Below are 24,280 nucleotides of genomic sequence, written 5' to 3'. Positions count from 1 at the left end.
TGATTACCAGAGTTTATGTAATGTTTCAGATGATCATTCCTAATTTCTCTTGTCAAAAATTCCTCTATGTTGTTATATTTAAAATTAATATATCTACCAGGTGTTATTTTTCATAGTTTATTAATAGAAAAGGTAGATAAGCAGAGATTTAAATCTCTTCCTTACTCTTAAGTTCTCAGACCACGTGTCTCTATTCTATCAGCATCTTTTCTCTCTCCCTCACCTCTCTCTTCCAGCCAGTGGTCCATGCCAAAAGACCCAAGTATCCACCCACTTTCTTTTATTCACATTCACTGACACAAACGTTTTCTGTGAGGAATGTTGATCAACCAGTCAGCCCTCCAGGAGGGGGAGGGGATGAATTTCTCTCAACACAATGTCTTATTCTTATGATTTGAATCATTTCTTTACAAAGTAGATATTTTGGATTTTTAGGAAGAATTTATGGCAATAATTGTATGATATTATCCTCTCTCTTCATATTTCTTTTTTATTGTTTATTGATGCCACTATTTCTCCTTCTCACTCTAAATTAATTAATTTTCCTTTATCTTTTTTTCACCTCTGATTTTAAGGTTATACTTACACAATCCAAAAGTCATCTACTTTTTATGGATAGTCTTTCCTTTCTTTCATTCGTATGTCAACCATATATTACAGAGTAAAGGTATTTTTGTCCTATTTCATTTCTTTTTTTTTCACTGTGTTTCAGTCTGTGTAAGTTTTTCCAGGTTTTTCTGAACTCCTCCTTGTAAAAAATAGACTCGAATACAGGACTACAATCCCCACAAGCCTTTGCTCCACTTCCCCAAAATGCTTTATAATCTCACGCAATTCTGAGGTGGGCCGAGATCGAGGAAGGATTTAAGCTGGTGGCAAAGGTTTTTGGGGCTCTTTTTGGACTTCCGTTTTGGAGCAGAGGCGTCTCTTCCATGATGTGAGGTTATTTTGTCTAGGCCTCTGGCCTACGCACATGTTTCTTACTTGTATATTCTTTAATCCTTAATCCTTAATAAACCTCTAAAAAATATAATACTCCTTGCAGATAGAAACTAATTTCCACCTGCCCCAGTCTCCCCTAAATTTTAATCTTTACATCCTACTTGTCATTTCTTATTTGTCATTTTCTATTTCTTTGTCTCTACAAAGAGAGGTCTTTTAAATATTTTTGTTCATATAGGTTCTTCCCCTTTCTGTTTCCTATCTCTTTGGGATACAAACCTAGTATTGGTATTACTATATCAAAGGACATGTATGGTTTTATAGCCCTTTCGAGCTATATAAAAAGATATAAATTACTTTCCAAAATGGTTGAATTGGTTCACAGCTTTCTCAACAGTGCATTAGGGTCTCAGGTTTCCCACATCGCCTCCAAGTTTTGTCATTTTTCCTTTTTCTGTCAAATAGCCACTCATAGGTGTGAGAGGCACCTCAAAGTTGTTTTAACTTGCATTTCTCTAATTAAGAATGATTTAGAGAAATTCTTTTGCATGACTACAGAGAGCTTTCGTTATGTTGTCTGAGGACTCCCTGTTCATATCCCTTGACCGTTTATCAATTGGGGAATGACTTATATTCTTATACATTTGACTCATTTCTCTGTTTGTCATTGAATGACTGAACTGATGTTCAGCTCCCTCTATGCCCCAGAAAAGATAGTCCACTTGTCTGACTGTGAATTTAAATAAAATAAAGCTTAATAACCAGTTTGGATTGGAGAGCTATCAGGAAAGAGGGGTGAGTGTTGTCTCTAAATAAGGTTGGAGTCTTCCTCAGCTTTTGGAGCTGAGGCCAGGCCCCACAGGCTGGTGGAGGGTTTCTTCCCCCTCCCGTCTACTCTATATCTGTGCTATCCTTGTCAAATTCAGAATCTTAGCACTAGACAGCAAGCAACCAAGGAAAGTTCTAACCTTCAGATCCAATTGGGCCTGTGTCTTCGGGCTGAATTGAGTAGAGGCACTCCTAATTCAAGACTTGGGTGAACGAGCTCCTCTCTCCTCCACACCAGGAGGGAAGTAAAACCGGCAGGAAGGAAGTGCTAGTCACAAGACCCAACTGCTACTCCCAGTTGCCCTTTCCCCACCAACTGTCAGTCTTGTTTCCTTTTCACACACATGAAAAAGTATCCTAAATCCCTTATGATTAGAGAAATGCAAATCAAAACAGCTCTGAGGTACCACCTCACACTTAGCAGATTGGCCAATATGGCAGCAAAAGAAAGTGATAAATGTTGGAGGGGATGTGGCAAAATTAGGACACTAATACACTGCTGGTGGAGTTGTGAATTGATCCAATCATTCTGGAAGGCAATTTGGAATTATGTGCAAAGGGCTTTAAAAGAATGCCGTTTGATCAAGCTATACCACTGCTGGGTTTGTACCCCAGAGAGATAATAAGGAAAAGACTTGTACAAAAATATTTATATCTGCACTTTTAATAGTGGCAGAACATTGGAAAATTAAGGGATGTCCATTCAATTGGGAAATAGCTGAGCAAATTATTGTATCTAATGGTGATAGAATACTATTGTGCTGAAAGGAATGATGAACTGAAGGAATTCCATGTGAACTGGAAAGACCTATAGGGATTGATGCAGAGCAAAAGGAGTAGAACCAGGAGAACATTATACACAGGGACTAATGCATTGTGGCACAATTGAATGTAATAGACTTTTTTACTAGCAGCAATGCAATGATCCAGGAAAATCCAGAGGAATTTATGAGAAAGAATGGTATCCACATCCAGAAAAAGAACTGTGATAGTAGAAAAGCAGAATATGATCAATTATGTGGTTTGATGGGGATATGTTTGGGGTTTTGATGTTAAAAGATCACTCTACTGCAAATATGAATAGCATGGAAATACATTTTGAACAATGATACATGCATAACCCAGTAGAACTGGGTTCTACTGTCAGCTCCAGGAGGGTAGAGGTAAGGGGAGGAGGGGGGGGGAATCATAAATCATGTAAGCATGGAAAAATATTCTAAATAAATTTAAAAAAAAGAAACTAACTCTTTGAGGGACTAAAAACTTCGGGGAAAAGAAGAAAAGTCAGGATTCTTTAGTTCTTTATTCTTTCTTTCAGAGAACAAAGAATTTACTGGAGATAATCCTTATGAAGATAGTGAATATGTGAGGACCTTCTGGAATAATACACAACTTACTGTGCATCAAAGAATTCATGCTGGAAAGATTCTCTATGAATGTAAGGAATTTGGAAAGACTTTCCTCTCCAACACAGCTCTTATTCTACATAAAGAATCCCTTACTGGAGTGAAACCTTTTAAATGTAGTGATTGTGGGAAGATTTTTGTGATGAAGACTCATCTGACTGTGCATCAGAAAATTCATATTGCAGAGAAATTTTATAAATGTAGTGAATGTGGTAAGGCCTTCAGGAAAAAGATACAACTTACTGAGCATCAGAGAATTCATACTGGAAAGATTCTTTATGAATGTAAGGAGTGTCGGAAGACTTTCCTCTACAATTCAGGCTTCAAGCGACATCAAAGAATTCATACTGGAGAGAAACCTTATGAATGTAATGAATGTGGGAAAGCTTTTGGGATGAAGGAACATCTGACTGTACATCAGAGAATTCATATTGGAGAGAAACCTTATGTATGTAGTGAATGTGGGAAGGCCTTCCGGTCAAAAGGACAGCTTACTATGCATCAGAGAATTCATACTAGAGAATTTCTTAATGAATGTAAGGTATGTGGAAAGGCTTTTGTCTGCAAAGCAAATCTTATTCGCCATCTGAGAGTTCATACTGGTGAGAAACCTTATAAATGTAGTGAATGTGGGAAAGCCTTCACAACCAAGAAAAATCTTTCTGTGCATCAACGAATTCATACTGGTGAGAAACCTTATGAATGTAGTGAATGTGGAAAGGCCTTTAGGATGAAGGAAAAACTAACTGTGCATCAACGAATTCATACTGGTGAGAAACCTTATGAATGTAGTGAATGTGAGAAGGCTTTTAGAAATAAGACACAACTCACTGAGCATCAGAGAATTCATACCGGAAAGAAACTTTGTAAATGTAAGGAGTGTGAAAAGGTTTTCCTCTACAACAGAGATCTTATTCGACATCAGAGAATTCATACTGGAGAGAAACCTTATGAATGTGGTGAATGTGGGAAAGGCTTCAGTAGGAAACCAGAACTTATTGTACATGAGAGAATTCATACTGGAGAGAGACCGTATGAATGTGGTGAATGTGGAAAGACCTTCAGGAGGAAGTCAGAACTTACTGTCCATCAGAGTATTCATACTGGAAAGAGACCCTATAAATGTGGTGAATGTGAGAAGGCCTTTAGAAGGAAGCCAGAACTTATTGCACATCACAGAATACATACTGGAGAAAAACCTTACAAATGTAGTGAATGTGGGAAGACCTTCAGACAGAAGATACATCTTATTCAACATCAAAGAATTCATTCAGGAAAGAATCTAAGAGTATAATGCATGTGGGAGAATCTTTAGACAGAGATCACTATCCAGAAGAGATTCTCATAAATGTAAGTAATGTGAAATGGCTTTACTATAAATTTAATTATAACTTTTTCATTTTGGGTTTTTTTTGTGATGTGGTTAACATTAGGGAAAAGGTTTTGAATTGTTTCACATGTATAATTGATATATTGATTGCCTTGTCAATGACTGGAGGGAGAATTTTGAAGTCAAGTTTTTTAAAAGAATGTTAAAACTACATGAATAATAATTTTTTAAAGATGATGGGAAAAAAAGATTTGGAATCACCTACATGTGCCAGATTTTGAACTCTGAGGCTTGATCCTTTCTATAGCAGTGAAGAAAAGCCTAAGATTTTCTGCCCGCCTCCCTGAATGAAAATAATCTCCTTGCCCATTTTAGTCAGTTGGGTACAAAGTCCAATAGAGACCAATTCATGAAAGTCCAAAATTGAGCTCTAGGTTAATGGAAGAGTTTGTGAGTGAGTAATATAAATACCATCCAGAAGTTGGTTCTGGAGCCACTTGACCACTCCTAGAAGAGAGTCATCTGTTGTTTTCTGCCTTAAAGAGTTGGGAATGATCTAGGTCATCACTTAAAGACCCATTGCTCCAACATGCCTATCCCCTAGACCATAGGTGTCCCATCAGACTCATTGTCTGGAATTGCTGTTGCTCTTCCAGCCCCTCCATCTTCAGTGATTTTCAGACTTTTTTCCACCTCCAGATGTACAGGCAATATCACTTGGGAAAATAGGCTATAGTCACAGTAATGGGCTTTAATGTTTTAATCTAAAGTCTGTTAGAAAACTACTGAAACCCAAAACAGAATGGCATAGTCTGACTCATGCTTTAGAAATATCAGTTGGCTAATTGTGTAGAGGAAATGTTAGAAAGGAGAAAGTGTGCCTGTATGCCTCTTTGGTTTGGACATGTAATTTCAACATTATGGCAGTCACAGTTTGGAGGTTCCATACACTCATCAAGATGGACAACTTCTTTGTGAATTATTGTCCTGGGCAAACCAAGATTCCAGAGTACTAAAGATAAGAATGATATTCATTATCTTCCAGAAGGATAATGAATTTAATATATAGAATAGGATTTAAATTGCTCAGAGTGAAGTTAGGGTCTTCCAATTGGAGGGGCTTTGGAAAGGAACATGAAGATAAAATGGAATACACAAGGAACTGAGGGCTTTTTTCCTAGAAATACAGCAATCCCTCACCTATCGTGAGAGATACATTCCAGAGACCTCCACAATAGGTGAAAATCTGTGAAATAGCATCATTATTATATTTATTTTATTAATTATATATATATATATATATATAATTAAGGCTTTATAAACCCTTCCTACTCTCCTACAAACCTTTTCCCTATTAGCCTACAATGACTGAGACAATCAGAGCCCAGAGCACAGCGGTGTGGTTGGCCACCTTTCATTCTATCACCCAATGGTGTGCCGCAATAAGTGTAACTCCCTGATACAGAATTACTCTTTTTTTTTTTAACCCACAATATGGTGAAGCTGAATATACACAATACAGTGAACCATGATATAGTGAGGGACAACTGTACAACAAGAAAGGTATAGGTAGACTCAGCTCTGGCTCTTAGGTCTCCGCAAAGAAGGCAAGGGAGTCCGCCATATATGTCTATGACATCCTTTTCTATGGCTCAATTTTTATCATTTAATAAATAATTCTAAATTAAGATCGAGTCTCTAAGGAATTTTAATCTTTACTTGCTTCATCAGAGCTAGGTCTTAATCAACATTCCAAGCTGGTGATAAACATCTCCTGTTATTGGGAAGAAGTTTCTCCCTTATTGCCCAGTTCCCGACGCCACCTCCCCTCTTTTTTTTTTTCTTTTAAACCCTCACCTTCCAGCTTGGAATCAATACAGTGTATTGGTTCCAAGGCAGAAGAGTGGTAAGGGTAGGCAATGGGGGTTAAATGACTTTCCCAGGGTCACACAGCTGGGAAGTGTCTGAGGCCAGATTTGAACCCAGGACCTCCCATCTCTAGGCTTGGCTCTCCATCCACTGAGCGACCCAGCTGCCCCTCCCCCCCACCTCCCTTCTTTCATGAAATACTCTATAACTTGTAACTTCTTCCTCCCTCTGGGCTTGGTTCTACCCCAAGCCTCCATACATGTGTTAGTTTTCTTTCTTTTAAAGGAAATTAAGTTGGTGAGCATGCTGTGGCTTTCTGGTTTTTACAGAGCTAATAGTTATAATGTCTTTGGCTCTTTGGTCTTTAGGGGAACAGGAAGACTGTTCCTCTCTGGTTTTTAAGGGTTAAGACTTGTACAAGATAAATAGATAATTTATTGTGTTAACTGTTAGGGTCCGAGTGGACGACCAGCCCAAGGAGCACACGGAGACGACGCAATTCAGGCCAAGGGAAGTCTTTATTACTAGCGCGCTAGCGGAGCTCAGTCAAAGAGTTCCAGGGACGCAGAGTCAGAGTGGAGTTTATATCGATTAAGCAGTCACAGTTGAGTTACTGGATGGGAGACAATATTTTTGGAACGTTCTGTTAATCCATGATTTTGGCTAGGTCAGCATGACAGGTGGGCGATGGTTGGCGTACCCAGGGGGCCCCGTCGTTCCTGGGACTTTGCACGGAGCATTCTGTTGCCCCAGACACACAGAGTGGGGGTTGGTTGATTATCAGGAATTGGGTAGGCAGTAGAACTATAAATGCAACTTAGTAAATCAACCCTTGCCTTGGTTTGGTGTTAAAATGTTTCTCCTGCCTTCGTGTTACTTAGAATTACCTTGAAACATCAGGATTACTCTAATACAACTATGGCAATATGGAAACCCAGAAATAACCTCACACGCGTTCCTGCCCGAGAATAGTTCAGTCGTGCCCTGAGAGGTCACTGAGTCCCTGCAGATAACACCGAGGCTGTCTTCTTACATATTTTTAGTCACATCCTGGTCCACAGTCCAAGTTGCTGACCAACATCTCTTGTTGCTGGGCAGAAATTCCTCCTTTGGTGCCCAATCCCAGAGGCCCCCTCCCAGGCTCTTTCTTGAAACAGTATATAATCTGTTACCCCATCAAACAGCTTTGCTCTGAGTTCCCCTCATGTATCTTTGAGTTCTCTCTCAATAGAATATACATCTTTGCTGTAGAAGACTCTTTTTCTCCTTAGTGACTTAAAATGAACAATTATGGCTCATTGATTAAGGCATTCAAGGTCTTAACTTTGTAATGGGAGAAAGCATCACATCAAGATGAAGTGTAGGGCGGGGGACCTCATGTGAAGGTAGCTGAGAGGTGATATGAAGGCCCAGGAAAGATGAGGCAGACACTCAGCCACCAGAACCCTGGATTTCAAGGGCAAAATGCATAATTCCATTGGTAAAGGGGTGAGGCTGATACCCAGGAAAGAAAAATTAAATATTCAGTTGTATTATTTATTAGTAATATTTCTTTTCAAAATCCTTCCTGTGCCTAAATTTTGAAGGTCTGCCTGCTACCAAACTAAAGTAATTTAGTTTCAGGCCTTAAGGCATCCACCAGGACTAGATCCTTCTGGCTTTTAATTAGAGGCCAAAAAGAGACCTCTCCTTTATCTTTAAACAAAAATACCCCCCTAAGACATTTAGAAGCAGAGTGGCTCACAGTTTCCTGGACCTTGACAAAGATTCACCTTCTGGGTGATAAAGTCATGAGGTAAGAATTCATACCTTTAAGTGTACCTCCTTTATCAAAATATCCGTCAATGGAGACTCCAAGATAAGGTCCAAAGGATGACCTGTCTGACTAGTCAGAAAGAAGACACACTTCCTTATAAAAGACAGGGGCAGGGCTCACAGAGCCTCTTTCAAGTAAGAGGCAGACATGAAACCCCTATACTTTGTTAATACATTGCATTCCCCTAGTAATGAACCATATTCTTATAGAAATGGCCTCACATTATTTATTGCTTAAAATTCCAGGCACTATTTTTTTGGGGAGCTCATCAGGAATGGAAGTTAAGAGCTCCACATCCTAGAGTCTATCTAGAAATTTCTGCCAAATCTATGGGTTCAAAAAGGGACAGCTTTTCCCCAAAGAGATAGGATTCTGCTTGAGGGAATCTCTGGTTGTGGATTAACCCTGTCTCTATACACGACAGTCATACCTTCTCTGGGAAACAGAAAAGTGAGTTAATAATTTAGTGTAATTGTTTTGTGTCCTTGTTTCTGATTGGAACTTAGAGCCTCCCATCTTATGTTGAGGGGTTGGGGAAAAAGGGAAATATCTTAGGAACTCCATGTCCTTTTGTTTGCATGTCTCTTTTCCTTCTCTTATCCATATTTGTAATAGTATTGCGGAATATTCCCTCTTGAAGGAATTTTTTTCATAGTCAGACTTTTTAAGCCTTCAAGGAAGTACTCTCCATAAAAAAAGAGTTGGGGATTATGAACTACACACCATTTGGCATTTTTTGAGCCTAAAGAACTCAGGGAGTTCTCTAAAAGCTTTCATGAAAGCTACCACATATACTCTAAAGCTGCCATATTGCATAACTTCAACTGCCATGTGGCCTATTCTGGCTTCTTTTTACTTCCACATGGTGTCCTACTCTAATTCTTAAGGAAATATATGCCTATTTCTCCTTTATTAATTTAAGAGTAAAAAGAGAAATTTTTTTAGAGCAAAAATAACCAAAGCTACAACTTGAATATTTTCTACTCTCACAGCTTGGCAACCACTTCTGGGTAAAATGTCTTTTATGTATGATGTGTGTGTCTTGCAATTTTAAAATTAATTTTTGAATGTTTATAGAAAATTTTACCCTGAGTTCCACCTTTTAGGACCCCCTCCCCTTAAAATTAAATTAATTGTTAAGGCAAGTTTCTTCTCAAAGAGATTAGGAAAAAATCCTTCTGAAGACATATTGAAATTTGACCCTCAGAAAAGACCTCACAAAAATTTTTGGGCTACATAGAGCATGCCATAGCAGATATTTTTAAAAGGGTTTTTAAATAATTTAAAAAGGCATTTAACCTTCAGGAAAGACCTCAAAAGAGAGCTTTTGGGATGCCGTATATCTCTGAAGTATTTCTTAGAGAAGATGTTTCCCAGAGTAGGAGGATTTACTTCAAGAGGCACCTGGGACTCAGATTCCTGAAAGACCCCGTAATCCCACAAAGTCCCCAAGGAAATCTATTAAGCAAAAAATTTTTTAAATTGGCTTTTGTGTGTATATGTTTGAATCTGTGAATAAAATAGCAAACACAACTTTTTACTCTCCAGGGAAAGGAAAGCTGTTATCTGTACCTGGTAATAAGGTCTGCCCTGAAGTTTAAGAGAAATGGTAGCCTCAGACTTAAATTTTTAGTACATATTATTAAATCCCCTATGTTTCAGTCTATGCTTCTAATGGACACAGTAATCACTATTAATCAGTATTACTTAATGTTCTCTCATGGCCATCAAGAAGAGAAGGAGATTGAAGTAAAGCCCTTTTCTCCAGCTTCTCTCCTTTTTAGCTAGGGGTAAAAAAAAAATGTGTTTTAACTGGGGAAAAGCCTTTCTACTCTTAAAGTTAAAATTTTAATTAGGAAATTATTTTTCAAATTGGATATTAAGGTTTAGCCAAGTTTCAAAACTAAAGTTTGTGATTTGCTAATGTTTATTCATATTGCTCTGTTCTGATGGTATTCTGTTTTCTAGAATATCTTACATCATGACCATGTGTTTGAAGCTGCAAAAGTAAGTCTTGTTCTTTAGGGTCTATAAATGCAATCAGTTGCTCAGAATGCTAAAAATTTAGATTATTAATTTTCCCTAAACCATGAAAGGAGAGTAGAAAAAGCAGGAAAGAAGAGAAAAGAAGATGCTGGAGGCAGGTCACTGTGGGAGCATAGAAGGTGTTTCTCCCCTTCCATGGGGAATAAATTTGTTGCCGCCCTGGTTCTGAGAGAATGTTCCTTTTACTGGTTCCCAAGGCTATTATGTCTGACTGCCATGTCCAGCAGCCCTCGTATACCACTGTCTGTCCTGGCTTCCTGGGACTACTTTTCCCTTCCTGCCTTCACTCCTCATCCTCTTTCCCTTGCTCCTGCCCACCATATTCTTTCCTCTTTCCATCTAGCTGGCCCCACTTCAGTGATGTGTGACAAGCAGATCATGTAGGCTTTGAAAAATGGAGACCTCTATGAAGCAAAAGACTTAAGTAGCCAAGGGTGAAGATGTTAATCAGACACTAGAAGGTAGTAGGAAGCCTCTTTATTATGCCGCAGACTATGGGCAGCTTGAAATCCTGGAGTATCTGCTCCTTAAAGGGACTGATTGTGATGCTCCATATAAATACCCTGTGACTCCTTTTCTGCTGCTGTATGTGAAGGTCATATTTCCTGGGTTAAACCGCTTCTGTCAAAGAGTGCTGATAAAACTGAGAGGCCCAACTGGACCAACTACCTTAGAATCCACTGACAACCAGGCAACAAAGTTCTTCTTCAGTGATGGTAGGATGGACCGACTGGAAAGAATGCCTCTCCTGGGGCCACACTGTCTGTCTGTCAATGTCTGCCATCTTCTTCAGCTAAATACTTAAGTGAAGTGAGGAGAGACAGATTCATGATAAATCAGATTCCCAGGAAAACTGTTTTTACAGAGTTAAATCCATATGACCAAGATTTTATTAGGATTCCTGATCATGCCACTCTCTCATGTTTCTAATAAAATTCATCTCATGATACAACCATTCTGGGGAGCAATATGGCACCAGGCTCAAAGGGCCACAAAAGTATGCATACCCAGTTTTAACTAGCGATACCACAGAGGGTCTTTTTCCCTCAGAAATCAGAGAAAAAGGACTTATATGTACCAAAATATTTTTAGCAGTTCTTTCTGTAGTGACAAAGAACTGGAAACCTGAGGGGTTGTCCATCACTTAGGGAATGGCTGAACAATCTATCGTATATGTTTGTAACGGAATACTTTTGTGCCATAAGGAATGATGAATAGGTTGAGTTCAGAAAAATCTAAAAAGACTTAAATGAACTGATGCAAAAGCGAGGTGAAAATAACCAGGAGAATAGTGTATAAAGTAACAGAAACATATAGATACCAACTCTGAAGGACTAAACCATCATCAGCAAAACAAGTTTCCGAGATAACCAGAAAGGACTCAGGATGAAAATGTTATCTACAGTCAAAGAAGGAACTGTTGGAGTCTGAGTACATATCAGAGCATACCATCTTCCATTTTATTTACTTCATGTTTCTTCTGGTTGAGGTAATTTATGGTTATGGATAAACTCCCTCCCAATATACTACAGTCAGATTTCTGGGGAAACAAAAGGGTGAGTGAATAATTGTGTTTTGTCTGTTTTGTGTCCTTGTTTCAAATTTTTTACTTAGAGCTCCACAACTTATGTTGGGAATTTGACAAGAAATAGAAATATCTTCTTAGGAAAAAGAAATAAAATTACATTCATTTCATGTGCTGATGATGGGCAAAACCAGAATATACTGTTTAACATTCAAAATGTGCAGCTAACTAGTTTTATTAATTAGATTGTTTTGAAAGATCCTAATATATAAAAGTCTACTTCTCTTTATGTTGAGCCCTAACGGTGGAAGCAGTTATGTAAGGGCCGGAATGTAAAGGGTTAAAATTAAAGAATTAGATATGATATTTTAAGAGTGTGGCTACCAGGAATTATTACTCAATTTCAAATGATTTTTATGGTATTTTATTTACAAAAGGAGAAAGAATAAAAGTAAGAAAATCAGAGAGAGTAGATATTTACTCCGGCTCAGTCAGGGCTTAAGAGCCCCCAGCAAAGGGGGCCCATGCTGCGGTCAGGGTCCAGCCTCACTTGTGACTCCAGGGTTCCTGACAGGTGGTGAACAATAGGTCAAAATAAATAAAATAAAATAAATAACAAACGGAAGACAGCTTAATCATAACAGCCATGGGATTGCTTTGCATCTCAGCTGCTCCAACATTCCCAGGCCTGGGATTTATTTTTATATCCATATTCTTGACATGACAAAGTCAAAGAGAGATCATTAGAAAAGTGATACATTAACTTTTAACAAATCACTTGATTAACATTCTATATTTTTGTATTGTGATTACAGACAGAATAAAGGTTGCACGCAAGATAAATGATTTCTGTCACAGGTGGCTTGATTTTCTCATTACCCTGTGAGAAGTTTTGAGCTTACAAACAATCAAGGAAAATTACGCATTGCTTTTAATAAAATGGAATAATTAATCAGCAGTTCTTAGAAGACAATTCAGCAATCATATCATGGAAGCTGAGGGGTCTGGGAACACAATTCAGATTTAGACTGGTGGCTTCTAGGGAGTTACTGATTCACTGAGGCATCCTGAAGCTTGATGTACTTGTATTTATCACTTGGGCCTCTGTGATTGATTTGTGTGCTGGCTTCATGAGAAAGTTTTGGGCTTGGCCTGTAGCTGCAGTTTTGCTGAGAATTATGTACCTAAGTAAAAGTTAGCCCATGATAGTCTTTTGGGATTGGGCTTGAGGGTCTGATCTTTTGGTGATGTTTTGGGGAATTAGGGTACAGGTGTTTTGCTCTTGCATTATTTCTTTTGTGACCAGGGGGAATAATAATCATGTCCATTCCTAGGAAAGGGGCATTGATGAAAGAGGTCATGCAAGGGGGATAGAGTGGGCAGTCACATCTCACCAAGGACCACTCTGTGGTCTCCTCAGCTACCACACGTGACTGCCAAGGCATCATGGACTGATGGCCCCCAGCAGGCCCAGAGGTAAATTAAACAAGGGTTTTAGCCATGAGGCCTCCTCCAAGATAAGGAGCCTCTCTGGAGGCTAGTACTTACAGGAAAGCCAGTGAAAGGGGTCAGTCTTTTTCACTCACCCATGTGGTTGTTCTAATAGAAAATAGAATGAAGTCCTCAGCCAGAGCTCCTTCAGAGTCCAGTTGAAGGCGAAAGACCTCATCTCAGGAAGGTCTTGCCACTTTTAAAGACAATTCCTTTTGTCACTTCCTGTACCTTGATCCACTTTTACGTGGACCAATTATAGTCTATAAATTGTCTTGGGACAGCCCGGGGGCAGTCAGTCACCCACTTTTACACACATGGGTCACAGACTTCCCCCACTTAAGGATAAAATGGAGTGGATATGCTTCTGGTGATTAAATCTAAAAATGGGCAGGGGAGAGTTAATCCCATCTTCACAGTTGTAAACTCAGGGTTGTAACATAAGAATTTAGCTATAACCCTCTACCTTAAGATTGCACTATAATAGGGATTTCCTGGCCTGGAAGAGCATAACCAAATCTTTCTTTCTTCAATAACTTTGTTTTAAACAAAGGCTCTGATCAGATGAGGAGGGGCATATTCCTATGTAGCTGGATGACTGGACTTTAAATTTCTCCTCTCTTTCCATGATCAACCTTATTTATAAAATTTATTATAAGATTTATACAATCTTTGATTTGAAGATCTGTAGGAGAAATAGCATTCTAATAAAGTCATTTTCTCTTCTAGTTTGAGAAATATGTATTAGGTGTGAAACATTTTCAAATCCTTCTAGCAGTAAGCAGAGATCAAAAAGTAAAGTCATAACCATTAGTTGTTAGGATTCTGGAAAACACAAATGTGTTTCCTAGTAACTGAAGATTTTCTTCTACTTATTTCTATTTAAAAATTTTCTTTGAAGTCAATTTTATTTGAAGTATCAAGGAAAATAACAAGCACCTTCCCGAGCCCTACACTGGATGTTGACTCTTATGTAAGATTATTTTTTTTGTGTCATGCTAGGATGGGGATTAATATTTGGGTAAATTTGGTTTGACCCAGACTCCTTAAAAAATGAAGTGTTATCAAATATCTCTACGTGTTGGACATTTGGCAATTCTGGATGATATCTTGGTAACTTCTTTCTAATCATGTGTTGCAGAGAGTATGATATACTTTTTAAGTGATTCTGTATATTTAGAATAATTACTCAAAGGGCTTTATTACTTGAAGAAAATATTGTATACATTATATATATATAATATTTCATGAGCACTGTGGCAAAATAAAATATGAATACCTAAGGAGAAAGAAAAAGAAATAAAGTATACTTTAATTTGGAAAATGCTTTGTGTAAACATTATTTTGGCTAAGTTTCTTTTTAGTTATAACTGAGAAATTAGGATTTTCTCCTCTTCAGGAGCATGGGTCATTTAGGACATCTTAAATTTCTGAAAATACTTACATCTTAATGGATTATTACTACACATGTACGTTTATATATTTGAGTAGAAACTGAACAATTAAAAGGAAAGATACTCTCGCCATGGGAACAAACAAAAGAGTAGGGAAGTGGTCACATTCTTTGGATGAATAATAATAATGACTTATTAGTAGGTAAATTTGTAAAAAAAAGTTATCTGAGAGGGAATTTAACTACATAAATAGAGAAATAAGATTTTGGGCAAATTATTAACTTTTCTTTAATATAATTTACATGCTAAAATTATAAAAGAAATATTTAGTCAGGTACATAGAGTCTGAGACATAGATAGAAAGTGGAGAATGTCATACGCAAAGAAGTAAAGGAAGTTAGAGAAAAATCACGAAGAAAATAAGAAAGTTGTGGAATCAGAGCCACCTGAGGGATAGATAGTATATGAATTGCATGTACATACCAAGAAATTAAGGGGAAAAGTTCTAGTATGCAGAAGAAAGGTTTGAAGAAGTTCTCAAATAAAGAGAATGAGATATTTCAAACAACAGACTTATTTGAGTGATTTTAAGGTAAATAGAGGAATATAAAGAATATTAGCAGTTATAAAACTCAGATTTACTTCTGTTAAAATATGTCTTAAAGTAATGGCTTCTGTTTATTAGTAAAATTATGGTAAAGAACTATGGAGCTATACTATCTAACAACTTCAGTTCTGGTAGTCAGGAGGACCCGTAAAATCATTTATAAGGCATCTGCTTAGCTTTAGGACTTTGTCCTGTGATATATGTCAATCACTATGTGAATATTGGTTATTATGATCTTCAGTGGTCTATCATATTGTACAAATTGAGAATCTCTTTCTTAATTTTCTCTTTGTTCTTAGAACTTGCTACAGACTTTCATGTGGGCTACACCCTGCCAGAAAAAAATCAGATTCTAATGCCTTAGAGCTCTGCTAAGATCATAAATCAAAACCTCAGGACAAGAAATTTTAAGGATAATGGCTCATGATATTTAGCCCTGCGTACTTTAAGCTACCCTAATAATAAGAGGTATAAATTCAAATTGGTAAAGCTCTATTCAGTGATACTCATTCTTAATTTGTTCCAGAAGGCCGGTAGGGCAAGTATCAAATGAATTTTTCCCATAACATGTAGTATAAATTGAATTAATCTATTCTAGATACCCAGAAACCCAGATTTTATAAGGCATTATATGCATTAATGGAGTTGTGTTTTACTAAATAAGTATTAATAATACATAAATAAAAAACAATAATTAGATTGGATAAAATAATTTTAACTTAACTTTCCCTGTATCAAAAGGAGAAAACCTAAGGGGATAGTGGGGAGGAAAATGTTATTGTCTTGAAGAAGTGTCTCCTTCCATAATATCTTGAATGCAACTACCCTTCTGGAGTTCTTTTTGTCTTTTCAGCCCCTTATAACCACTGAGTCCTGTTTGAGATTCACAAAAGCTTCACAAAAAACCTTTCCAGGAATGATTTTTTGTGTTTCAAAATTCCTCTGTAGTGAGAAATTCTCTGATCATTTAACAAATTTAAAGCTTTATCAAGGTTATATTTTTTTCAGGGTGATATTTTTCAACAAGGTTTTACACTTCCACCCATTTTGCACACATTATTTTGATCAATGAAGTGGAACATCCTCCTTTGCCTCCTCCTCGCCTGAAGAAAACTGTTTACTTGAAGAGGGTAAGTTTTGGATAAGTCCAGCATGCTGTGCCACACATGGTTTTTGTTGGTCTCACATTCTGTTTGTCTTTCCCTTTACAATAGTATTGTCTATTAAATGCCAATGTTTGCTGCCAGAATGCATCCATGAAGTTTTATTGCATTAAGTAAATGGTAGACAGTGCTGGTGATGAGAAGGTCATGAAGTGCACATCTCAAGTAGTAAGTGACCATTTCTGTTGCTGTTTCTGACAGTATAAGGAATCCTTGCCATGTCTGATAGTCTGCCCATGCTCTAGCATTAAAGAAAACTTAATCCTTCACCTAATTCTATACATTTTTGGGAGGAAAACTAATCCCAAACCTTCCCTTTTCTGGGGAAAAGCCTATTCCTAAGGGTAAACTTAATCTTATACCTTACTTTAGTTCAGAAGAAATGGGGATCAACAGCAGGAGTCCAAAGTCTGGTGGCCTCTACTCAGAAAAAGTCCCTTGGTGAGGAATTAAATGGAGAACACTAATTTGTTGCAAGTGTTTTATACCAGGATTGCAGGAATAGTTCATTATTAGGAAACTTGTCAGCATAATTGACTACATCAAAAATGAAACCAACAGAAACCATAGGATTACCTCAGTAGATGTAGGAAATGTTTTGACAAAATAAAACACCCATCCCTATTAAAAACACTAGAGGACATTGAAACAATGGAACATTCCTTAAAATGATAGTCAGCTTCGACCTAAAACTATCAGCAAGCATTCTCTGTAATGTGGATAAGCTAGAAGCCTTCTCAAAAAGATGTGATGCAAAAATGCCCATTATCATCACTACTATTCAGTGTTGTACTAGAAAGCTAGCTATAGCAAGAAGAGAAGAAAAAAATTGAAGGAATTCAAATAGGCAATGAGGAAATAAAGCTATCATTCTTTGTAGATGATATAATCTGCTTAGAGAAGCAAGCCAAAAAAACTAATTAAAACAATAACTTTAGTAAAGTTGCAGTTTATAAAATAAATCCACATAAAGCATCAGTATTTCTTTATACTACCAACAAAGTCCATCAGCAAGAGATAGATAAAGAAATCCTGTTAAAATAACTATAGACACTATAAAACACCTAGGGGAGCCTACTTGCCAGAACAACCTTAGAACTATCTGAACAAAACTTAAAAATCCTTTTCACACAAATAAAATCAGATCTAAACAATTAGAAAAACATTAATTGCTTATGGGTATGCCAAGTCAATGTAATAACAATGATGATTCTACCTAAACTAATTTATCTACTGAGAGACATAGCCAAGATTACTGATGGGGCCGGTGTCCTCCATTCCAAAGTGCACAAGTCATTTTCTACACAAGACTTAGACTCACTGAAACGGAGATTACCAAAATTTCTATCCAAGCCTTACAGGTATCTCAAGGAGCTGAAACAGGCCTTTAAAATTTTTGAACCTGACTTTGAAGATACAGATCTTATTTTGTCTGAAGTTTTTAACCCTCATGAACACCGGCAATTCATAGAAAAGACTAGACAGGATGCTTCCCTGACAAGTTGGCCAAAAACAGATGAGAGGGAGGATTTTGATTTTGCCAGTCCATCAAGTTTAGCCTATCTCAGAAAATGAAGAGAAGACCTTTTGCAGGCTATTAAATCATATTGTTCTAAGCCTAACACTTAAAATGATATGATAAAATGAATCAAGATAAGGATTAACATCCAGCTACCTTAATAGACAGATTATCCAAAACCATTGAATCTATCATGGGATTAAATCAAGATTCTCAGGACTCTGTGGCACACATGAGAAGACAATTTCTTAGGGGCTACAATTCACATTTAAAGAATTTTTTCACAAATTTTTTCCCTAAATATGACACCATAACAATAACTGAGCTGAGGGACACTGAAACATACCTACATGGTAATCAAAAGGAACAAGAACAGGAAAAACAGGAATTAAAACAAAAATTACACCATACTGAAGCAAAAAGAGATTGAAGAAATTAAAATTTTACAAACAATTAGTACATACTCTAGGCCCTCCTATCAGCAACAGAGAAGTCAAAAAGAGACTAGGAAGTGTTTTTTGTGTCACAGAGTAGGCCACATAGTAAAAGATTGTTATCTAAAGAAAAAGTATGAGCAGAACAACAAAATACCAAAAATCAGGGAAGAACTTACTATAGATCTAATACAAACATGGTGTGATCATTGCACCCTAAGGAGCTCTGAAACGCCAGACCTTAAGAGTATGCAATAGGCTATTCAATCAGGAGTCAAGCCTAGATACTTAGATGTAGTAACTAAGGGAAAATATTCATCATGAAGCCAGAACTCTAAAATAATTGAGAATAAAAGTGGGCATGGGAGAAAGGAATGGTAGAGTGTAAAACATAATAAGGGACTTACAGAATTGAAACCTGAACATAAAAAAGGAGAAGAAATTACATGGGTGGAACCTAAAAATGAATTTATAGGGTCTGTGAGAGTTTCCAATGAAGGATCAAACCATGAGAGCTGAGCCTCAGCATCTGGGAAGTTCTGAAGGTCCCCTTTGCCAACGACTTGATGTCAGGAAGCTCAGCCACTCAGCCCCAGGTAGTCACTGGGTTAAAAAGTGGGCTAAAAACCAGTCCCAAGGGCAAGCCCGAAGTTTGTCCTTTATTCACCAGCCAGCAGGCTGACAGGAGGAGGGATTGAGCCTTCTAGAGGTGAGTCCCAGGATTCAGTGCACCGAACCGACTTAAGTAGATGGAAGAAGTTATTCTTGTGAAAGGAATCCTAGAACCTTGGAAGTATATTGTAGTACAACAAGGATTACGGAAAACATCCAATTTTTTGGAACAGCCTGCAGAGAAGAAACCTATCTAGAAAGAGTAAAGGGATGCTGGATTAGGAGTCAGGAGAATAAAATTGAGTTCTAATTTAAAAAAAAATTCTTGTCTGAATGACTTCTGATCAGAACTCATAATATACCTATGTAAAATTTGTACAGACAGAACCATGTACATTTGTAAAATACTAATGAATTAACATACTAACAAAATAATTTCTAGATACTAAAGTTTAATAGTGTCTAACACAGACAGGGCAAGAATAGTTAAGGAAGTTGAGACTCCAACTAGATCAGGGACAGATTGATATTATCTGTGATATCATCTATGATAAGTTAAGTAACATAGTTACCTTAGGAATTGATAGTTTATAAAGGATTTTACTTAGAAGAGCTTATACTTCACTGAGATAAGAAAGTTTGTTGCAAAACTGTTTGATTGTTGAATTGGTTATTGTTCAAAACCATATTTCTGTATTGCATTTGCATTTTATTACCTATTCCACTTTCCTACAATCCCAAATCTTAGAATAGGAGTTAGATAGATTAGAATAGTAAAGATAGATTAAGATTTTTTATTTTGAGGGGTTGTGGAATATTTTAGGATAGTATATTTTCATGGAATAGACAGAATAAATTAGGAAATAATTTAGGTAAGTATTATAAATATAATACAGAATGTCTGACTGAATTTTGTGGAAAACAGAAATGGAGATGTTGTAATTGAGAGGGCACAGACAGAAGAGATGAAATGCAAAAGAAAAAGAGCTCAAGAGAAAGATGATGGAACCTTGCAGACCCCAGCAGGGGAAGGGAGAGATTCTATAGAAAGTTGGCAAAGAGGGGCAGTTGGCCAAAGCTGAGCTTCTGAACACACTTCTATTTGAAGTGGTTGGATCTCCACATCACTTCACTTCTCTCTGACCAACCTCTCCGAAGGGGAAGGCTGAAGAAGTTTCTCTACCTAGTTTGAACTGAAGAAAGGAGAGTTTTGCCCAGTAAAGACCCCAGCTGGATTATTACTGTTTCCCTCAGGGGAAGTCAATTTTATTCCTTTTTGAAGAGACTTAAACCAAAGCCTTCAATAAGTGATGGAAATTAGAATTAGGGAAATCCTATCTCCCTCTCTCCCATTTCCCTCTTATTTCCTTCCCCCCAAGAAAATAAACAGGTGTTTTTAACTACAGAAACTGTTCTCAAAATTTTGTAATTAGAGGGAGGGGCTGACTCACCCTCTGTTAGGCAAACTCCATTAGACTGCTTAGCAGAGAGAACAGAAAAGAAAGGGTGTCCTCTGAAAGCAGCCCCCTTCCTTCAAAACTGCTTCCTAGTGTAACATCTATTTGGTTCCCCCCTGGTCTGTCAGTATCACCCTCTAATACACTACTTAGTACCATTCCAAATTATGCCAGAATTTATTTCATAGAGCTAGGAAAAATAATAAAATCCTGGGCAGCTAGATGATTCAGTGGATAAAGAACTAGGCCTTGACACAGGAGGTCCTCGGTTCAAATCTGACATACTTCCTATTTGTTTGACCCTGGGCAAGGCTAGTCATAACCCACACTGTCTAGCCCATACCACTCTTCTGTCTTGGAACTGATATATAGTATCAATTCTAAGTCAGAAGTTAAGGGTTTAAATAATAATACAATTTTTCAGAACTAACCAAAGGTCAAGACTATCAAGGGAATTAATGGAAAAATAAATGAAGGAAGGTAGCTTAGCTGTACCAGAAATAAAACTACATTATAAGATTTCACAATTTAGTACTAGAAGAAAAATAGAGTAGTGGACCAATGGGATAGATTAGCCACTCAACACTGTAGGAAATGATCATAGTAACCTAGAGTTTGGCAACCCCAAAAATTCAAGCTTCTGGAAGGAAAACTCTATTGGAAATTTCCCACTACTGGGAAAACAGGAAAACAGTTTGATAGAAATTAGGCATAAGTCAATATCCCTTTCCATTGAAGAAACATGCTGTTACCACGGGAAATTGCCCTCCAGATAATACCCTAATGGGACCCCTTTAGTTCATGTCCCCATGAACTAAAACTACCATGTCCTTATTTATGTACTGTCATGTTATCTCAAGTCTTCAGATTTCACTTACCTGACCTAGGTCACCCGCTGACCATATGTTAAAAAGAAACACATGGGTACCAGGGACTAAGATTGATGTGTCTTCACTTCTGGTGCATGGTTCTCAAGACAACACCCACCCCCATCCCTTCTATATAAACCAAACCTATGCAATGCTCAGGGTCTTCCTCTTCTTGTGGAGGCCCAAGCTATAGCTTGAATAAAGTACTTATTGTGTATTGCATTACCGTGTGTGTCTCCTTGGAATCTAAACCAGAACTGAACCGAACACCATATTGCCAAGATAAAGTAAAAATGGATACAGATTTAGAAATAAACACAAAATAGTTTACCTTTCAGATATATAGATTAGGGAAAAAGGTAAGGCCAAGTAAGACATAGAGAACAATATGGGATATTAAACGTTAGCTTTTACTACATTTAATTGAAAAGGTTGTTTTGCACAAACAAGACCAATGCAACCAAAATTAAAAAGGGAAATGAGAAATTTGAGAAACGATTATAATAGCAAGTATCTCTGACAAAGGTCTCATTTCTAAAATATATAAAGAGAACTGAGTCAAATTCATAAGACTACAAGTCATTCCCCAGTTGACATATGGTCAAAAGAATTGAAAAAGCAGTTTTGAGATGAAGAAATCAAGGCTGTCATGTTTTGAGTCACTATTGATTAGAGAAGTGCAAATTAGAGTGACTCTGAAGTACTACCTCACTTCGATCAGATTGGCCAACATGACGGTAAAGTGTTAAATGTTTGAGGCAATGTGGCAAAATTAGGATTATAATGATTAAAATTTTCTTGGAGGGGGTACCTTGATAGTTGAGTGGATTGAGAACTAGGTCTAGAGACATGAGGCCCTGGGTTCCAATCTGGCCTCAGAAACTTCCTAGCTGGGTGACCCTGGGCAAGTAATTTCACCCCCACTGCCTAGCCCTTACTGTTTTTCTACCTTGGAACCAGTACATAGTATTCCATCTAAGGTAGAAGGTAAGGGTTTAAAAATTTTTTTTGTAGAATGTGTATTAAATTATTAAAAGTTAGGGAGAAAGAACATGCTAACTGAAATATAAAAATATAGAGCCTTACAAGTCATGTGAGGAAGAGACCTCCTGACCATCCTGAATTCCTGACATCCAGAAAGGGCTAGCAGAAGTCCTTGTGAGGTGTGATTATGAGTCTGGAGGTCAGGACTGGTGGCCCAGATTTCCCAATCAGAGGGTCAAGTAAGAGTGACATCATTGGATGTGGAAGAGCCAGGGACTCCCTTTTTTTGCTCTAGTCTCATGCTGAGTGAAGCCTTTCCTCAGTCTGCCCAGAAGCCTTTTATCTGACCTCTGCCATGTCACTGTGGCTGGCTGCTGTAAGAATTCAAATTATAAGACTGGCCTTAAATTAATAAAGTTTATTAGAATCACTTGGATAGGTAAAAGATGAGAAATAGGTAGAAAGATAAGAGTAAAATAGTCTAATCTAACTACCACATGGGTGCTGTCAGCCTGGCCACAACCTTTGGCTAGTCACCAGAGACAGAGAGAGAACACTTCCTTGATTTTTCCTTTTATCCTCTCTCTTCTGGGTCACATTCAGTCTCATACTCTTCCTAGGTGACACAGACTCATACACAGTCATGTAGAGAGAAGTGACCTAATTTACCTAATGATTTCCCTCAAACAGTCCTGGTCAAATGGTTAGCAGGAGATGAGGTCAAGTGTGAGACCCTACAAGAGTAAATTTCCTTCACACACTGCCCATTTATGGTGGGCTGCACTTGCCTTTGCCACTCTTGTGGTCAGAATTTAAAAGAGCCCTTTGTGCTACAGTACTCTGGCTTATCAAGCTGGAATCTTCCCTCCATCACTGTCCTAGAGTTCCACATTTCAACCACATCAACTACAGGGACTTCTACTGGTCAGCATCAATTAAATCATATAACTCAGGGACATCCTACTGATGAGGTGAGGCTTTTGCATTGAGGGGTGCACTTTAAATTATATCCACACAGGACACAAATGCATTATTGGTGGAATGGTGAACTGATCTAATCATTCTAAAGGGCAATTTGGAACTATGCCCAAAGGGTTATAAAATTGCATCCAGTAGTACCACTCCTAGGTCTGAGTCCCAAAGAGATTAAAAAAAAATGGGAGGGATTTATTTCTACAAACATATATATATATATATATATATATATATATATATGTGTGTGTGTGTGTGTGTGTGTGTGTGTATATATATATGTATATATATATACACACACATATATGTATAGGAGTTATATTTGTGGTGGCAAAGAATTAGAAACTGAGGGTATGTCCATCAATTGGGGAATGCCTGAACAAATTGTGATGTATAGTTTTGATAGAACAAACTATTGATCTATAACAAATGATGAAAAGGATGATTTCAGAAAAACCTGGAAAGACCTACATGAACTCATGCAGAGTGTATAAAACAGAACCAGGAGAACACTGAACATAATATCGTCAGTACTGTAGAATGAACAACTATGAAAGACATAGCTATTATCAGCAATACAATGATCCAGGACAATTCTGAAGGACTTATGGCATAGAATGCTACATACTTCTAGAGAAGGAACCATGGGAGTCTGAGTGCAGATCAAAGCATACTATTTTTCACTTTATTTTATTTGTGCTTTTGTTTAATGGAAGTATTCTTGCACAACCATGACCAATATGGAAATATATTTTGTACAATCATACATGTATAACCTAGATCAAATTGTTTGCCACCTCAGGAAGAGAAGAAAGAGAGAAAAGGAGGCAATTTCGATCATAATTAAAGAAAATGTATGTTGAAAATTGTTATTACATGTAACTGGGAAGATAAATTATTTTTCAAATTGTCTCTATAGGTAATTTGGAAAACAAAAATGAGTTTTCTAGGAAGTCTACGAAGTTTTTCTGAAAGCCTATTGAGAAGGGTCCTGACAATCTGGTTAGCTCCACCAA

The 24,280-nt window shown here is 37.4% G+C and overlaps 1 protein-coding gene and 1 pseudogene across 4 annotated transcripts in view; both read left to right on the top strand.

The window, feature by feature from the left end:
* Positions 1-23,450, top strand: part of LOC103104949 (zinc finger protein OZF-like) — a 42,489-nt gene extending 19,039 nt beyond the window's left edge. For 3 of the 4 annotated variants that reach the window (XM_056812955.1, XM_056812961.1, XM_007477694.3), the window contains one exon: positions 3,089-14,577. In XM_056812955.1, the coding sequence (XP_056668933.1) occupies positions 3,089-4,470 (1,382 nt within the window). In that variant the 3' untranslated portion in view covers positions 4,471-14,577. Of the gene's footprint in view, positions 1-3,088; positions 14,578-16,262 lie in introns of those variants that run through there. The other variant, XR_008915440.1, reaches the window with a different exon arrangement.
* Positions 10,373-14,577, top strand: LOC130456490 (myotrophin-like; annotated as a pseudogene).
* Positions 23,451-24,280: the final 830 nt, after the last annotated feature.

This window comes from Monodelphis domestica, chromosome 1, assembly GCF_027887165.1.
Source record: "Monodelphis domestica isolate mMonDom1 chromosome 1, mMonDom1.pri, whole genome shotgun sequence".
Taxonomy (NCBI): domain Eukaryota; kingdom Metazoa; phylum Chordata; class Mammalia; order Didelphimorphia; family Didelphidae; genus Monodelphis; species Monodelphis domestica.
This window is presented reverse-complemented; position numbering and strand designations above follow the sequence as displayed.